Below are 16,084 nucleotides of genomic sequence, written 5' to 3'. Positions count from 1 at the left end.
AGATGAAATCATTTTGAATGATTTCTAAATATTCCTTGCACTATTTTTCATGTGTATTGTTAGACCCTGACGTCTAATGACGTGGTTTGTAGCCATGATCCACTTCATAGATAAATAAGTATGTGACATAGTTGAGTACAGAAATGAATAAATGTTAAATCAGGAAAAGCTGAGGTCAGCTCTCAAAAGGGAAGATGAACACCTCAGTTAAATTTAAATTCCCTGAATGACTCTGGTGTGTGGTATTTCACCTTTTGTCCTGATGTTGGTGTTCAATAGAAGGGAACAACTTGTAACCAACTAAATGAATAGCAGAAATGTCCATAAAGGGTCACTCTTTACTTTACTGAAGACAAAGCAGAGAGGCACATGGGAGATGCAGAGGCTGGGAGCTGGGAGACCAGGGTCCTCACTCTAGCTCTGCAATAAATCATTCGGTGGCTGTGGGCAAATCACTCAGACCTCTGGTTTACATGTGCCCTTTCCATAGGATGAAGAACAAAGAATAAGTCCTTCTTAAGGTCCCTTCAAAGTTCTAGTTAATAGAATTTGAAGGAGAAGTTGGCAGGAGTCAAGTCAGGAAAAGGAAGCATTAGAAAAATGATGTTAGCTCTGGCTTATGTCCTCATGTCTGGGCTCCAAAGGAACGGCAGATTCTTGGCCCTAGACTGCACCTGTGACAGACATCACTAATCAATAATAGCATTTCCTTCCAATTAAGCTGGCAGCAATCTGAATCCTTTTCAACATAGCATTCCAGGCGGCCTTGACCAATCCATCCTAGTGGGTTTGCAGGACAGCAATGACTTGTCAACCTGCTTCTGACTGAGTGGAGCAACCTACATTAGGAGATAACCCAAAGATCCTCTTTTGGGCTGACTCATGGGGAATAAGGAATCTCTGGCACATAGGAGACACTCTACCTCTGAGGCATTTCCATTGGAGGATTGGCAGGATCCTGATGTAGTCTGAGGGGCTGTGTCTTCTGTTCAATGGTGGTGGCTGAGGATCAGGACAGGTGGGCTAACTGTGACATCAGCAACACCTGCTCTGTTAGAGAATTCAGTTCTGCCTTCACCTGGCTAGGGACATTGTCTACACATCCCCATTTAATGACAGACAGACAAGGATCGTAAGGAGGAGAGTCCAGTCGAGTCAGCTGCTGCCTTCCTCCTTCCGTCTACGACCTTTGCTGTAGACGCTGGGAAAGCTGCAGACAGCAACTGTAGTTAGAGCAGGAGCCAGCGAGTTCTCAGGAACTACCAGCAATGGGACTGAGCTTTTCTCCCCCTAACCTGGGAGTCCAGAGGAGGAGAGAGGAAGGGATTGTCATCTCACAGCTGAGCTGCGACCATCAGCCCTCCCTCCCACTCCCCAGCTGACTCTGACCTGGCCCTGTTCTCTGCAGATTCCTGCTCCAGTCCCCACGGCTTCTCTCAGCATGGGGGCTGGTCCTCTCGCAGTGTTGCCTGAGCCTGGAGGCTCGGTCCCTCCTCTGTAAAATGGGGACAGAAATATAACGATGACCGTGCCCCTGCCTTGCAGTCAGTGTTGCACTCCAGAGTAAAAGAGAAGATGATGCACAAGAGAAATTATTAGATAAATGTGGAGTTTTCGCCGCCCTCTTGGTCTCACCGCAGATGAAGCCTGTGAGGGGATGTTTGGCTGTGAAGCCTCGTCTCTCATTTCCAGTGGGCCCAGCTTTGTTCCTATAGAGGGAGGTCAGGCCTGGGGGAGAAGAGGGCAATAGGGAACTCTAGGTGCCACTGTGGTTCATCCCATGCGTTTGCCTGGGCAAAAGCCACTGCATCTTGGGGCAAGCCTGGTGGCATAGTGGTTAAGTTCACACACTCTGCTTCAGCAGATTTGGATCCAGAGCATGAACCTAGCACCACTTGGCAAGCCATGCTGTGGCGGCACCCCACATAAAATAGAGGAAGATTGGCACAGATGTTAGCTCAGCGACAATCTTCCTCAAGCAAAAAGAGGAAGATTGGTAACAGATGTTGGCTCAGGGCCAATCTTCCTCACCCTACACCCAACTCCCCGAAAAAAAAGCCACTGCATCTTCTTCTCTGCTGCCCGGATGGAGGTTTGGTATTGAAGGGCCCTGGACTGGGGAAGCACTGGTTCTTGTCCTGGCCCCCTACACCTTCCGCATTAGATACCATGTGCAGCTACCAAGCTGCTTTCTCCTGTGTCAGTTCCCTGGCCCCTTCTGCAGCCCAGGCTTGGGTGGAAGATGCCAGAGGATGAGGCTGGAGGCCTGGAAGAGATGGTGTCTGCTTTAAGGGCATGTCCCAGACCCTTGACTCAGACTGGGCTCATTTGCAAAGACATTCAGGACCCTGCAGACCAAAGGGCAGCTGTTGGCTGTCCCCAAGATTCCTGCCACAAACCCCGGCTCATTCCTGCATATCCTAGGAGCTGGGAGAGGTGCTGGGCGAGGAGCAGAGGAAGGAGGGGAGAGGGGAAAGGTAGAAAAGGAAAGGGGGGAGGGAGGAGAGAAGTCAGGGAAGGAAGGATGGTGAGAGAAAAGTGGGGTGAAGGAAACAGGGCTATGGAGAAGGAAACGAAAGTGACAGAGGAAGTAAAGGGATAACTGGTGAGGCATGGAGATAGAGAGAGAGCCAAAACAAGAGGGGGACGCCGGTGTCTAGCCATACACAGCTGGCTTCCATCCATGAGAGGGGTAATTTGGTCTGTCTGTCTGAAATCAAGTTCATATCTTAAGAGTAAATTGAAATGTGCAAGAGACCAAGGAAAATTTCCGCCTTCGAAGGAGGGCCTTCTTGATGCTTCTAGCTTTATAAACTAATAATTGTTCTCAAATCTCAAAATAAATTTCCAGGGCGGTTGGTGTTTTTAATTCCTGGCGGTGAGAGGAAGAGCGGAGCTCCGCTGGGCTTTGCTGCCCCCTGCTGGCCAGACCTGGTTCTGCATGCTCCCTGAAGACCAGAACCAGGGGACTGTGTTTTGGTGACTGGTTAAGGCTGAATGAGCCCTTTTCCTGGCTCTAAAATCACAAACTATTAGAGCTGGAAGGAACTTAGATCTCCAGCCTCGACCTCCCCCTATGCTTTAGACTTAAATTTCGATCAGCCTGCCGGATATTTCCACCTGTGGACCTCAAACTTGGCAGGTCCACAACATCGTTCATCTTCAGTCTTGCTGGTTCCACTGCACATCCTTCTGATGTCTGTGAACAGCACATTGTCCACCCTGTCACCCACCTTTGAGACCCTCCAGATGCTCCTCTTGCTTGGCCTCCGCATCCCATTAGTCACAAATCCTGCTGAGAGCACCGACCAAGAGGGCTCTCTCTTGTGGGACCCTTTTCATCTCTCCAGTCCATCCTTCATCCTCTCTCATCAGCCCATGACAACAGCTTCCTGACTACTGTCCAGCAGTCTTTAGACAGGCAGATATAGATGTAGATGATATAGATATAGGTGATGTGGATATAGATGGGTGAAATAGATGATGGTGATATAGATGTGGTAGATAGAGATATGGAGATGAAGATAAAGATCCTCTGCAGAATCAAGTCCAGACTCTTCAAAAACCCTTCATATCCTACTCCAGCCTGTCTCTCCAGACCCATCCTGTATCCCTTGCCTTTTATTCTAACAACAGGGCAACTGCCCATCTCTGAAATTGTTTTTATCCATTCTCTAAACACTTAGGGATTCTTATGAAGTGCCAGGCTTTGAGATGGTCGTGAGATACAGGGAGACACAAGACCATCTCTGCCCTCACGGAATCGAGTCTCATAGAGTAAACACACAGGTGCACCCCAGACATCATCTGATGAATGCAGGGCGGGGGGTGGTTACCCTGCTCTGCAAAAACTGGATGCACTCGGCACAGGTTCCCATTCCACACTGTATTCATTTTCTACTGCTGCATTACAAATTGCCACTAACGTAGTGGCTTACAACAACACACGTTTATTGTCGCCGTTCCCTGGGTTAGGAGTCTGGGCATGGTTTAACCGGGCCCTCCACTCAGGGTCTCACAAAGCAGCCATCCAGGTGGGGGCTGAGCTGTGTTCCTCCCTGGAGCTGGGGAGTCCCCCTCCAAGCTCACATGATTGTTGGTCCTGCGGTTGGAGGACTGAGGTCCCACTTTCATGCTGGATCTCAGCTCGGGGCTGCTCTCAGGTGCTAGAAACCACCACAGTTTCTTGCCTTGTGACCCTCACAGACCCTTCATGACTTGACAGCTGTTGCCAAGGCCAGCAAGAGGTTCTCTTCTCCCTTCTGCTGAGATGGAGTCTTATATAAAGTAACCTAATCCCATTGCCTTTGCCGCATAATGAAACATAATCAAGGAAGTGACATGATATCATTTTTGCCATATTATATTGTTCGAAGCAAGTCACAGGTTCTGCCTGCACACAAGGATGGGGATTATACAAGGGCATGACTCATTGGGGGCCGCCCTAGGGCATGCCCACCATCCACACACCTCACAGAATCTTCCCACGATTTGCATACATTCCAAGTGTGGGAGGGTGGGCAGAGTCTCAGAGTCTGGCTAAGGGCTCTTGTTCCCGCTGAGTTACTTGAGCTATGAGACACCGAGCTCTCTCTTCTCCCACATACTGCCCCGGCCACTGGCTCCAGCCCCATGTTCAATGCCAGCTAAAGGCAAAGCCACTTACACAAGGCTGTGGTCCATGGTTTGCATTTCAGGGCCATGAACTTAAAATTTTAGACAACCTTGTTCTTCACAAATCCTTCAGCATGTGACTGGGCCGTATCCTCTCTTCTTCTTGTCATTCCCAGCCCTCGAACCCAACTCCCATCTCCAATTTCTGGTTAATTCTTATTGGCTGAGATGTTTAGAAGTCTCATGCCGTTAGAGTTGCAACTTCCACCTCAACTGGATCAATAAAATATTTCATTCGTCAAAGGCAGTTCCTGCCCTAAGAGGAATTCTAGGCTCAGGCGTTAAGATAGTATGTTTTACTTACTACACAATGCAAGCAAACGATTACAGAATGATAATGGGCGATGACCAGTACTAGAATAGAAATGCATCAGGGTGCCCTGTGGTCCCCGGGGAGGCATCGCACAGGGGAACCAGCAGAGAACACGTGGGGTCACGGAAGTCTCTGGAGACAAGACGTGACTGGTGCTGTCAAGGCATTAGCGGGGGGATGAAGGAGATGTGGGCCTGTGGGCAGAGAAGAGGAGCACTGAGAAGACACCGTGGGCTCAGAGGGTTTGAGGAAATGCTGTCATTCAGGACGGCCATCCTGGGGGTGAGGAGGCGGCAGAAGATGAGGCCGTGAGGAGGGCAAGTCCCACACCCTTTGCTAAAGGAGCTCAAACTGGGTTCTGTGTCCATGAAGCTTTGCACTCTCCACGTGCACGTGCTGTTCACGAGGCCTAGAGGGCCACACTCCAGGTCAACACACATAAAATGAAGAATGTCATGGATAAACTAGGACATGTGGTCAACCCTACCTAAGCCTCAAATATCCTTCCAACCCCTTGGCTACAGCCTCTTGGATGCTTCCAATTATATGCTCCCAAAGCACGTGGTGGACGCTCAGACCATAATGTCAGCTACATTCCTCTGTAACTATTTGTCCTCTGTTTCCCCATTGGGTTAAGAGGACCTTGAAAATGAGGGCTAGGTTTTATTCGTGTTTGTATTCTTAAAACCAGTACTGTGCCTGGGACAAAACAGGCACTAAATATATTGACATTAGATGCCAACAAAATAATAGCTAACATTTAATGAAGGCTTACTCTTTACCAGGTACTCTTCTAGGCACCTGACATGCATTATGTCATTGAATAATTGAGGACATGGGCGCTTTTATTGGATTCATTTATAGATGAAGAAACCAAGACACAGAGAGGTTATCTACCTTGCCTAAAATGACACAGCGTAACAGAAGGAAGAGGATTCTAATCCAGGTCTTATCTCCAGAGCCTATGAAAGAATAAAATAAAGTCTTGAGAGAACTAGAGTTTGGACCTGCAAAATCATCTGAGAGGGATTAAGTTCCCTGCATGTTTCCCAGAGCCTGGCCAGTCAGTGGTGAGTCCATGCTGGGAGAACACCAGGCGTCATTTGCACGATCCTATGCAGTTGACTGAACAACTCTCCACCCATTATCTCCTGTGGTCGTCACAATAGCTGAGATCTCTAGGCAGATTCATTATTCCCATTCTATCGATGTGATCACTGGCGTTCCCCAAGTCAATGAGCTACTCAAGATTCCATAGAAAGGGCCAGAGCCTCCTTTCGAGCCTGTGGCTTTGGACTCCAGGCTCTGTGGTCTTTTTACCAACAACATAATCATCCTGATGTCAATGATTCCTCCTGATGGATTTCTTCATCACGAAAATGGGAGTGATCGTATCTACCTTGGGAGGTGGTTGTGAGGATAATGAGCTGATAGATGTAAAGTGTTGGGTGGCAAGTGCTCCCTAAAGGCTGGTGCTGGGAATTATTGATGTTACTGTCGCCGTCGTTATCATCATCACCTGAGAAGAAGATTTGGGATCCAGGCATGGGACAGTCATGAATTTAAAATAAAATGGCCCAACACAGGAGAGAATGGAAAATCTTGTTTAGGTTCCTAGGCAGGGTCGGAAACATAGAGATTCAGTTCTGCAGATCAGCAGGTTTATTGATCAAAAAATGTGACCCTTGATGGCCACATGACCAATGATCATGTCCACCAGGATCACTAAGGGTCAGAGCCAGGACTCGGGTCCCCAGGCAAGGCCAGGAGCAGACATTTCCAAAGCTGCTTACATCACACCACGAGATAGCTTTCTGTTGTCTGGACTGTGAGCTCATGAGGACACTTCCAGACTACTCATCGTTGAATTCCAACTGTGTCCCCAGTACCTGCTGTGTGGATATTACATGAGTGAATGAATGAACAAGTGGGTACACACTTGCCCAAGCAAGCCAAAAAGCATGGATTGGAACCTAGTAGGGCAGAGAGCCAAAGTAGGTAGAAGAGGAAAGCTTGGGTGTGTGGTACCAAGCCTCACCCATGGACCCTAGCTTGTAAATTCCCTTTTAGACTCCCAGAGAACCTGATGCTGACCTTTGAACCAGAGCCTATCCACCTGGAGGGATGGAGAACCATTTTTCTTGGTTCAAACAATGAAGCATGCACACATGGGGACACACACACACACACACATAGTTTATAAAGATAATAATCTCGAAGGATTGTTTGCAGTTTGCTCCTGACTGAGGCAGGGCCCTGAAGCAGGTGACCTCTCCATGACTCTTCAAGGACCAGCATTCTGCATCCTTCAGCGTGGCGGTTCCTATTCTTTCTAGCGTGAACAACACTTTGTAATTTCAAAAACAATTCTGAAGGTCCCCAATGGAAAGAAGTTGTCTTCTCTAGTAACAATGGACTGTAAAAAAAAAAAAAACAATACTAATAGATGGTGACAGAGGCCTTTGCTGAATTCATCAGTCTTTGGAATGAATTCGTGTTTTCTTTACGCTAAGAACATTTTCATATATTTGAAAATCATAGTCCTATATGTGCAGGGCACAGTATTAATTTATTCATATTCCTTTGATTTACCAAAGCTCACGGAACTTTTGGTCTTTCAAGCATCCGCAGATCTCCCCCCACCCAGGGTTGGGACCAGGTGATGAAGTTCAAATTCTGACTGACTGATTCCACTAAGTAGCTGGTAAATTGAAAGTATGCACATTGCTTAACGTCTCTCAGCCTTGTTTCCTTGAACTGGGATGTTAATCCCTACCCTCCTTGCATGTTTGTTGTGAGGTTAATGGGGTAACATATAAAGCGCAGACGGATGTCCGGTGGAAGTTGTGGCTTCGTCCCGCTGACGCTTCTCCCTGTCTAGCCCGGAGCAAGCCAGGACTTTCTCAATCTCCTCCTTCCTTCCCCTCCAGGTTCCTGATTGTCCTGGGCTGTTTGATTCTGGCCGTCCTGACCACATTCAAGGAGTACGAGACCGTTTCGGGAGACTGGCTTCTGCTGCTGGTGAGATGGGGCGCCCATTGTGGTGCTGAGTTTCTGGGGCCAACGCATCTGGGTGGACTTCCATGGCGATGGCCAGGAGGCTGCCCTTGCGTACGATTCTGCCCCGCTGGTTTTGGCTTCCTGGAGTCTCTGGGCAAGTCCAGGCCCAAGAGAAAGCCATGCCTGGATCAGCTGGTGAGGTCTGGCAGGGGCACAGGGAGTGCCATTTGTTATTCCAGATTAGAGATAAGGGGCGTAAACAAGGTCAGAGCAAAACCCAGCACACACGAGTTATATTAGAACATAGGGCTTCCCAATCCTCGGGAAGTTCCATTCTAAACCCCGCCTCTGCTTTTTCTCCCTCGCATCCTGCTCCCTAAGCCCTGAGGATCTCTTACTCCCTTCAATATAAAATCCCATTTCTGCATTACAGGTCCTTCCCCGCGGGGCCTCTGCTTGCTTTCCATCTCCCTTCTCCACCCTGGAGAGTGAGGTTAGCATCCTTGGGCAAGTTACCTAAGGCCCTCCATTTCCTCCCATCCTTGCCTAAAATGTGTGAAAATGGAAGGTGAGGAGCCAATGCTGACGGGCTGGGTGCAGCCTCAGCCCCAGGCCAGGAGGCTCCCAGGATGGGCTGGTTCTTTCTGCAGCCCCTGACAGCCCTGGTCACTGGTCCTTTGAAGGACCACACCCTTGCTGGATTAGCAGTCAGCTGCCTCTTCAGGGTGAGGCCCCGCCCTCCACACAGGGACAGGCTGCGATCCCCTCAATTAAGGGTCATGAAATAGCAGAACCTTTAACTCCCACTGAGCATGCCCTCCTGGGCGCCAGAATCAGCAGATTGCTTCCAAGGGCAGATGTTTACAGTCTGCGTGTCCGGAGCTGAGATCTGAGAGGTGAGTCCTGGGAAGCCATCCAGTTCCAGGAACTAGCGGCAACTCCCCAAGGATCCAAGGAGGGCACCAAACAGAGGGGCCCCAGGTGTCTGTGTCTGATCAGCAAGGGAGGCGCGGGCGGGAAGGAGGAGACCCAGTGTCTTACGTGGTGGACTCAGCTTGATTACAGAGCCTGGGATTCCTTCTCTGCCACTGGATAGCCTCAAGAAATTTATTTAACCATTCCTTGCCTTGGTTGCTCCAAACACAGAATGAGAATAATATTACAAAACAGGTGGTGGCTGGCCCAGGAGCTGCCCTCAGTAACCCGCTGGCTACAACTAGCCATGCCAGGGGCCGGGCACTGGCCGGGATCAATAGATGGGTTCCTTGATATCTCTCTTTTCACCCTAACTGCACTTCTTAGGGGCTTTTAGTACATTAAAGGGAATTTTGTAAAAATGATCCCTTGGAACAGACACGTGGGAAAAAGAACAAGTAATCACTTTGCAAGGCTTCGTGTTAGGGATGGTTAGCACATCAGAAGGAAGACGGGAGCTGTCCAAAACTGGATGGAGGTGATCAACCTGTTCTTCTGCCCGCTCCACCACGAAAGAAGCAACAACAGAAACCCAGTTCTGCGGAACTTCAGAACAGCAATCGCTAGTTCCGGACAACTGGATCCCCGTTGATCAGCGTCTCTCCATATGTTCTTCAACGCAGGAAACATTTGCTATTTTCATCTTTGGAGCCGAGTTTGCTTTGCGGATCTGGGCTGCCGGATGTTGCTGCCGATACAAAGGCTGGCGGGGACGGCTGAAGTTTGCCAGGAAGCCCCTGTGCATGCTGGGTAAGCCCTGGCCCCAGTCGAGGGTGCCCTATGCCCTTTTTTTGGCGCCTTATTTCTCTGAGGAAGTTTTAAGCAAACAGTGCTCTGCTGGGAAGTCATGTGGCATCGTGGAGGCCAGCCCAGCCTCTGACTTGGCTTGATGAGGAGGAGCTGCTCCAATCTTGCAGGTGCTGAGTTCCTCCTTCCGCGCCTGTTCCTCGTCATGACCCCACAGGGCTGCTATTCTTAAAGCGGGTCAGGGGGGCGTGCCTCTTGGCATTTGGGTTGTGAAGGAGCCAGCTTGCTGCAGGATGTTGAGCATCCTTGGTCCCTAGACCAGTAGCCCCCCAGTCATTGTGACACCCAGAATTGCTTGTACCTTTCCAGACTAGCTATGGTTGGTGGCGGGGGGCGGGGGGGGGGGAAGGTGGGGAGGTGTGACACTGTTACTGGTTGGGAATTACTTCTATAGGACCATGTTATGCCCATTTTACAGAGGTGGAAACTGAGGCTCACGGAGCTGAGACATTTTCCAGTCACACAGGTAGTAAGCAGCAGATTCCATCCTAACACCCCGATCTGGACAAATCTGGCACCTGTGCCCCCCCCCCCAACCTTGTTGCTGTGTCCTGGCCCAAACGTTGCTCTGAGGAGGTGTCCCTGACACCCCTGCATCCAGGTGCAGGCATTTTCAGAGCAGAAAAGGCATACCCTCTCACTTAGGCCTATTGGTGCAGCGTGGACCCATGTGTTGCCAACCGAAGATCCTGCTAAAATCCTACAGTGACAGGACAAAATCTGCTGCAGTCATGGGTCGGAGTCTGGGAGCTTCGAATTCCTAGGGATGGTTAAAGTTACAGGATCGTAGAATGTCAGGGCTGGGGGGCTGGAAGGGGCTTTTGGTCCAACACGCCCTCCTGTCGGATGCTCCAGTCTCCTTTGCAGCAGCCTCCCAGTGGTCGCCCAGACTGCTCGCATACCTCCAGTCACGGGGCGCTCACCATCTCCCGAGGTGTTTATTCCATCTTAACTCCTCTGACTCTCTTCAGATAGTTGAGTTCAGCCATTCTATTCGTCCTCTCCACCCCAGCACAATCTCCTTTTATCAGGAAAGACGTGCTTGTTAGCGCCAACTGCACCTTGCATCACACGTTCTCAGCATCACAGTCCTCTCCTCTCAGCTTGCTACAACTATTCTTCACTGCCCTTTTGAAGGTGACCCCTGGGACTGAACACAGCCCTTTGGGTATGGATGGCCAGCCCAGGGAAGAACCAGACCATCCTGTGTCCTAGGTACCAGACTTCTCTCCACGCCACCTGGCGGGGCACTGCCTTGTCTGCAGCACCCTCACTTCTGTACCACCCTCACTGTCAGCTGAAACCTCTCTTCCTCCTTCCTGTCTGTTGCTGAGCTTGGCCACCTGAAGTTCTTGTTTATTGCTCAGAATTCGGAATGCAAGTCGGGTGTGTGTGGGGGCGTGTGTGGGTGCACACAGTTTTGGAGGACTTTTTCATACTGATTGTTTTTCTTCTCTCTTCCTTTGTCCTCCTTCCCTGTCTACCCCTGTCTTAGTCCGTTCGGGCTGCAATACAGAAACCCACAGATGGGGTGGCTTCTAAGCAACATTTATTTCTCACAGTTCTGGAGGCTGGAAGTCCAAGATTGGGCTGCCAGCCTGGCCAGGTTGTGATCAAGGCCCTCTTTCAGGTCACAACCTACCGACTTCTTGGACTTCTCGCTGGATGGGTGGAAGGGTTGAGGGAGCTCTCTGGAGTTTCTTTTATAAAGGCACTAATCCCATTCATGGGGGCTCCACCCTCACGACCTAATCACCTCCCATCACATTGGGGTTAGGAACTCAACACGTGAATTTTGAGAGGACAAACATTCAGTGCATAGCAACCCTCCACTTTCCTTCCCTTTGTGGGGGATCAGCACTGGCCACCCCAAAATGTGTCTCTTTGGCATGAGGATTGTTTGGGGCTGGTTACTTCTAAAAACTGCAGACAAGGGAGAACTCTGGAAACCAAGCAGAAGTTACCCTTTGTAAGAGTCATTTACACTTGTAAGGGAAATCTCCATCTGTAAAGGTGTCTCCCTCTCTGTACCAGGAAGAATTGGGGATGACTTTATTTCTAGAAACTCTTATCAATGCAGAAGGCAAGGACTTAAATCTGCATAATAACCTTACTCTTGTTTACTGTACTTTTCTGGAAATCTCCCATAACTGACTCCCCCCACCCCCAACATCCTCCTTTGTCCTTAGCTGAAGATGGTTGGCGAGTTGTTCAGCTTGCCTGAGCCTCTCCCATGTATACATGTTATAAAGCTTTGTTTGATTTTCTCCTGTTCTTCTGTCTCATGTCAATTTAATTCATAGCCCGGCCAGAAGGACCCAGAGGGTGGAGGAATTCTCTTCCTCCCCACATCTTCCTCTCCTTGTCTTCCTCTCAAGGCTCTTGCACGGGTGCGGGTGTTAAGCTGACTTCTTTTTCTTCTTTGGAGCCATCTATCCAGTGCTGACCAGAAGTCGAGTGTGTGTGTGTGTGTGTGTGTGTGTGTGTGTGAGCTGGGGTGGGGGAGGTGACTTGGTGGTTGACAGTGCCCAAATTCAGAGATTCCTGCCCAGTTCGAGAACATCCCAGCTAATGGAACCTGGACCGCTCCAGCACGGGAGCATTCCCCACGGAGCAGTCGCCCCTGTTCCAAGACAGGCTGATGTAACAGAGAGCTGCAGAGCATGCTCCCCTGCCCACCTGCCCCGGAGACATGAGGCCAGCCTCAGCACCACGCCATCCCAGCTGGCTCCTTTTCTGGTGTTGCTGCATTTCTGCTCTGCTCATCTCCACTTCTCCCATAACATAGCCCTTGTGGGAAATGCCACCTTTCTCCGTGTGTTTGACCAGAGTATGGTTATCGTATCCATGATCATCATGACCTTCATGCTCCGGGCAGACTCAGACGTCGCCATTTCGGGTGGGAATGGGTCTATCCAGGCCGGAATCCATCATCCTCTCTGACATCATAGACTTGAGCCATGTTTACCAGGCATCTCGGTTTGGTTTTGTTTCCTTTTCCACAAACATTATAAGTGGATAGTTTCACACAGATAAACTGAGAAGCCTGGCCAAGGATACAGACACTAGTATCCAGATGTTTGACCCCTAGTTTTTTCCAAGCTTAGACACATCTGGAGGACTCTGATATGGTACAAAGGGTGCCAGCTTTTTTGGCAAATGTACCTGGGTGTGAATTGAGAAACCTATTCCAAGCTGATAGACCCGCACATGCAAAGGTACGGAGGTGTGAGAGAGCACTGTGTGCTCAAAACCACACATGCTTCTGGAAGGTTCCCCAGGGCCAAGTCACAGAGGGTTTTCAGGAGCTTGAACTTTGCCCAGCAGAGAAACATTCCTTGGAACTCTGATGCTCTTGCCAAAAACAGTTCCATGGTTGAAATCTTTTGAGGAAGGCTGTACTTCATTTGTATAATTGAGAGTCACAGTCCGTATTAGTATATTAAAGGCTCTGAGAAGTCCTGCAGTCGCAAACCTGTTTAATTGAATTTCTCCCTAATTGACTTGACTGTGAAGTCCTTTTCACTTGCTAACCCTCTGTAGTACAGTGGGGAGACCATTGATGGGGGGCTTGGGGCCACGGAAGGGAATAAGGAAGAGACCAGGGCACATTCTCTTCCATGCTCGGCTGTTTGACTTCAGGAGCCAGCCTGGCCCCTTCAGGAGCACCTCATCCCCTTGACCTCTCTGCTTTCAGCTGCAGCTCTGGTAGACATTTCTCTGTCACCTCCCGACACCAGCATCCCACTTCATGGGTGGGGCTCATGTTTTTCCACAGTCTACCCCAGGGCCTTTGCTGAAGCTAAGGGAGGTCACCAGACAGTGCAGCTCAGAAGCGTGGGGGCATTAACAACCCCAGGAGCGACCCTCAACCAGCAGGGGACAGGAGCCGATGGACAGATGCCCCAGCTCCCATCTTTCAGAGGGACGATCTTGGGAGGTTCTGCCTGCAGCTCAGAGGCTCCAGCGCCGACCTTGATAACACCCCTTATGTCAACTTTTTCTCCTTTCCTGTCTCCCTCTCCCCTCACTTCTGCTGCCTGGCATCATCTCTCAAAAAGGTACTCACAGCCGAGTCCGGGTCTCAAGTGCTGCTTTTGGGGGAAAACCCACAGTAAAACTGTCTGCGCTTCAGGCTTCAGCTCCACAACTGGGGCAGCCTTGGTCCCCTCTCTGCCAGGGAGTGACCCTCAAGTGCCATGCTGGGGAGTTGCTTCCCTGGGATTTAGAAAGAGCGTCGGAGTCCAACAGGCCTGCCTCCGATCCCAACTCAACTGCATCCGGCCGCGTAGCCTCCTTGGGGAGGCACTCGTGTTCAGAGCTTCTGCTTCCTCATCTGTCACAGAGAAGGATCCTACTTCCTGCATGCAATTATATCAGGATTTATCACAACAGCTGTGGCACATGCTTGTCTGCCAGCAGACAGTGCCCGTGATGGCTCCCTTGCCTTCGGCTGATCTGCTCTGCCCTCTCCCCTGCCCCCTCTCTGCCCTCTTCCGCAGACATCTTCGTGCTGATTGCTTCGGTGCCGGTGGTTGCCGTGGGAAACCAGGGCAATGTCCTGGCCACGTCACTGCGAAGCCTGCGCTTCCTGCAGATCCTGCGCATGCTGCGGATGGACCGGAGGGGCGGCACCTGGAAGCTCCTGGGCTCGGCCATCTGTGCCCACAGCAAAGTAAGTGCCACGAGAAGCCACGAGACCACGTGGGCTTCTCACCCACCTGTGCCCTCCCATGGCATCTCCTCCCTTACAGTGTCTCCAGAAGGTGGTCATTCTGCCACCACCCATGAGGAGGAGGAGGAGCAGGAGGAGGACAAGGGCATAAGCAGGTGTGGAGCAGTGAGCTAGTCTCAGCTCCGCCATATGTAGACGGCTTCGGCCAAGTCACTCAACCCTTTTTGACCTTCAGTTTCCTCATTTCTAAAATAAGGCTAATAGCGCCTTTGCCTCTGGATTGTTGAGAGGATGAAATAAGCTGATGCAAGGCAGCATGGGAGGGGAGGGGAAGATTCGGGAGTCCCACAGACTGGTTTGAATCCAAACTCTACTGGTGTGACTTTGGGGATTTTCTGTAACCTCTCTGGGTCTTGGTTCCTGCATTTATAACATGGGAATGATAATGCACTCACCTCATAGGGTGAAAAGTGCTTAGAACACACCCAGCTCGTAGAAATCATTCTCCTGCTGTTGTTATTATGTAGCAGGAAGCACAGTGCTAGAACTTAGTGTTGGACAGACCGGAGCTCACCCCAGGAGTCAGGCTGTATTATTATCCTGTTTCACTGATAAAGAAGCAGATAGGGAAAGAGGAAGTAACCTGTCGAAGGTCACAAAGGTCACGCGGTGGGACATAAACCCAGGCGGTGCAGCGCAGAGCCCACCTTCAGTGTTTGCTGCCGTCCTGGTGGTGCCCCCCGTCGCCAAGGGAGATCAGAAGCTAGCAGAGGTGGGACTCGGTCCGACAGCTCCTGGAGTCCCACATGGTTGAGCAGGCGCGGAAACCCAGGCGGGTGGAGACCAGTGTGTCTGGAGCTGCAGTGCTCCCTGTGTTTCTTTCCTGGTTAGCTCAAACCTTTGCTACCACTTTGTTTGAACATCCCTGCCTTAGCTGGACCCTGGAGAAATGAGGGAAGACCTCTGTGTCTCAACTCAGACAGGAAAAAATCCCTCAGAGGCCAGTGTAGGAGAAGTCAGAGCAGAGGACCCCTGGGGCAGCTTTTCTTCAGGGGATAAAGTCAAGGCTGCCTTTGTCACCACGACAGTGTCTTCTTGTGCCAAGCTCGGTGGGTACAATGGATACTGTTGGTGCCCTGCCCAGCCGCCCTTTCCCAGGAGGATGTGCCTGCCCATCCCTCAGCTGCTGTGAGAATGGGCTGCTAATGTTCCCAGCTGTCCCGTTCTCTGGAGAAGTAAAGGAGAGCTGCTTTGCCCAGGAGGTTATATTGTCCTTTCCCTCCTCCCCTCACATCAGGGGAGCCCACGGCCAGTGACTAACTGACACAGGGTACCTTTCTTCACGTTGGGGCCAGCTCTGTGGAGCACTTCACACTCCAGAGCTCCCCATGGGTTGGGACAGAAAGAGGTGCAGCCGAGACCACATCCTTGCTTAGCTCCTTCTCCTGCCCAGTCTGGCTCCCCTCATTCACTCTCTCCTGAGACCATCCCCCCCCCCCCCCCCCCCAGTAATCACATACAGGTAAGTCACATGCACCCGCATTCCCGCCTCTGGCTCTGCTTCTGGGGAACTGCACCTAAGACAGTGAGCCAGGGGCAAGTTGACCTTGACCTTGGGGAGCTCAATTTTCCTTAGAAGC

At 50.6% G+C, this 16,084-nt stretch overlaps 1 protein-coding gene across 1 annotated transcript in view; it reads left to right on the top strand.

Moving 5' to 3' along the window:
* The window catches only part of KCNQ3 (potassium voltage-gated channel subfamily Q member 3), a 308,693-nt gene that overhangs the window by 250,585 nt on the left and 42,024 nt on the right, over positions 1-16,084 (top strand). The window contains exons 2-4 of the mRNA XM_001916524.6: positions 7,918-8,008; positions 9,586-9,712; positions 14,272-14,444. Coding sequence (XP_001916559.4) covers positions 7,918-8,008; positions 9,586-9,712; positions 14,272-14,444 — 391 coding nt within the window. The remainder of the gene's footprint in view (positions 1-7,917; positions 8,009-9,585; positions 9,713-14,271; positions 14,445-16,084) is intronic.

Source organism: Equus caballus, chromosome 9 (genome assembly GCF_041296265.1).
Source record: "Equus caballus isolate H_3958 breed thoroughbred chromosome 9, TB-T2T, whole genome shotgun sequence".
In the NCBI taxonomy this organism is placed as follows: Eukaryota; Metazoa; Chordata; class Mammalia; order Perissodactyla; family Equidae; genus Equus; species Equus caballus.
This window is presented reverse-complemented; position numbering and strand designations above follow the sequence as displayed.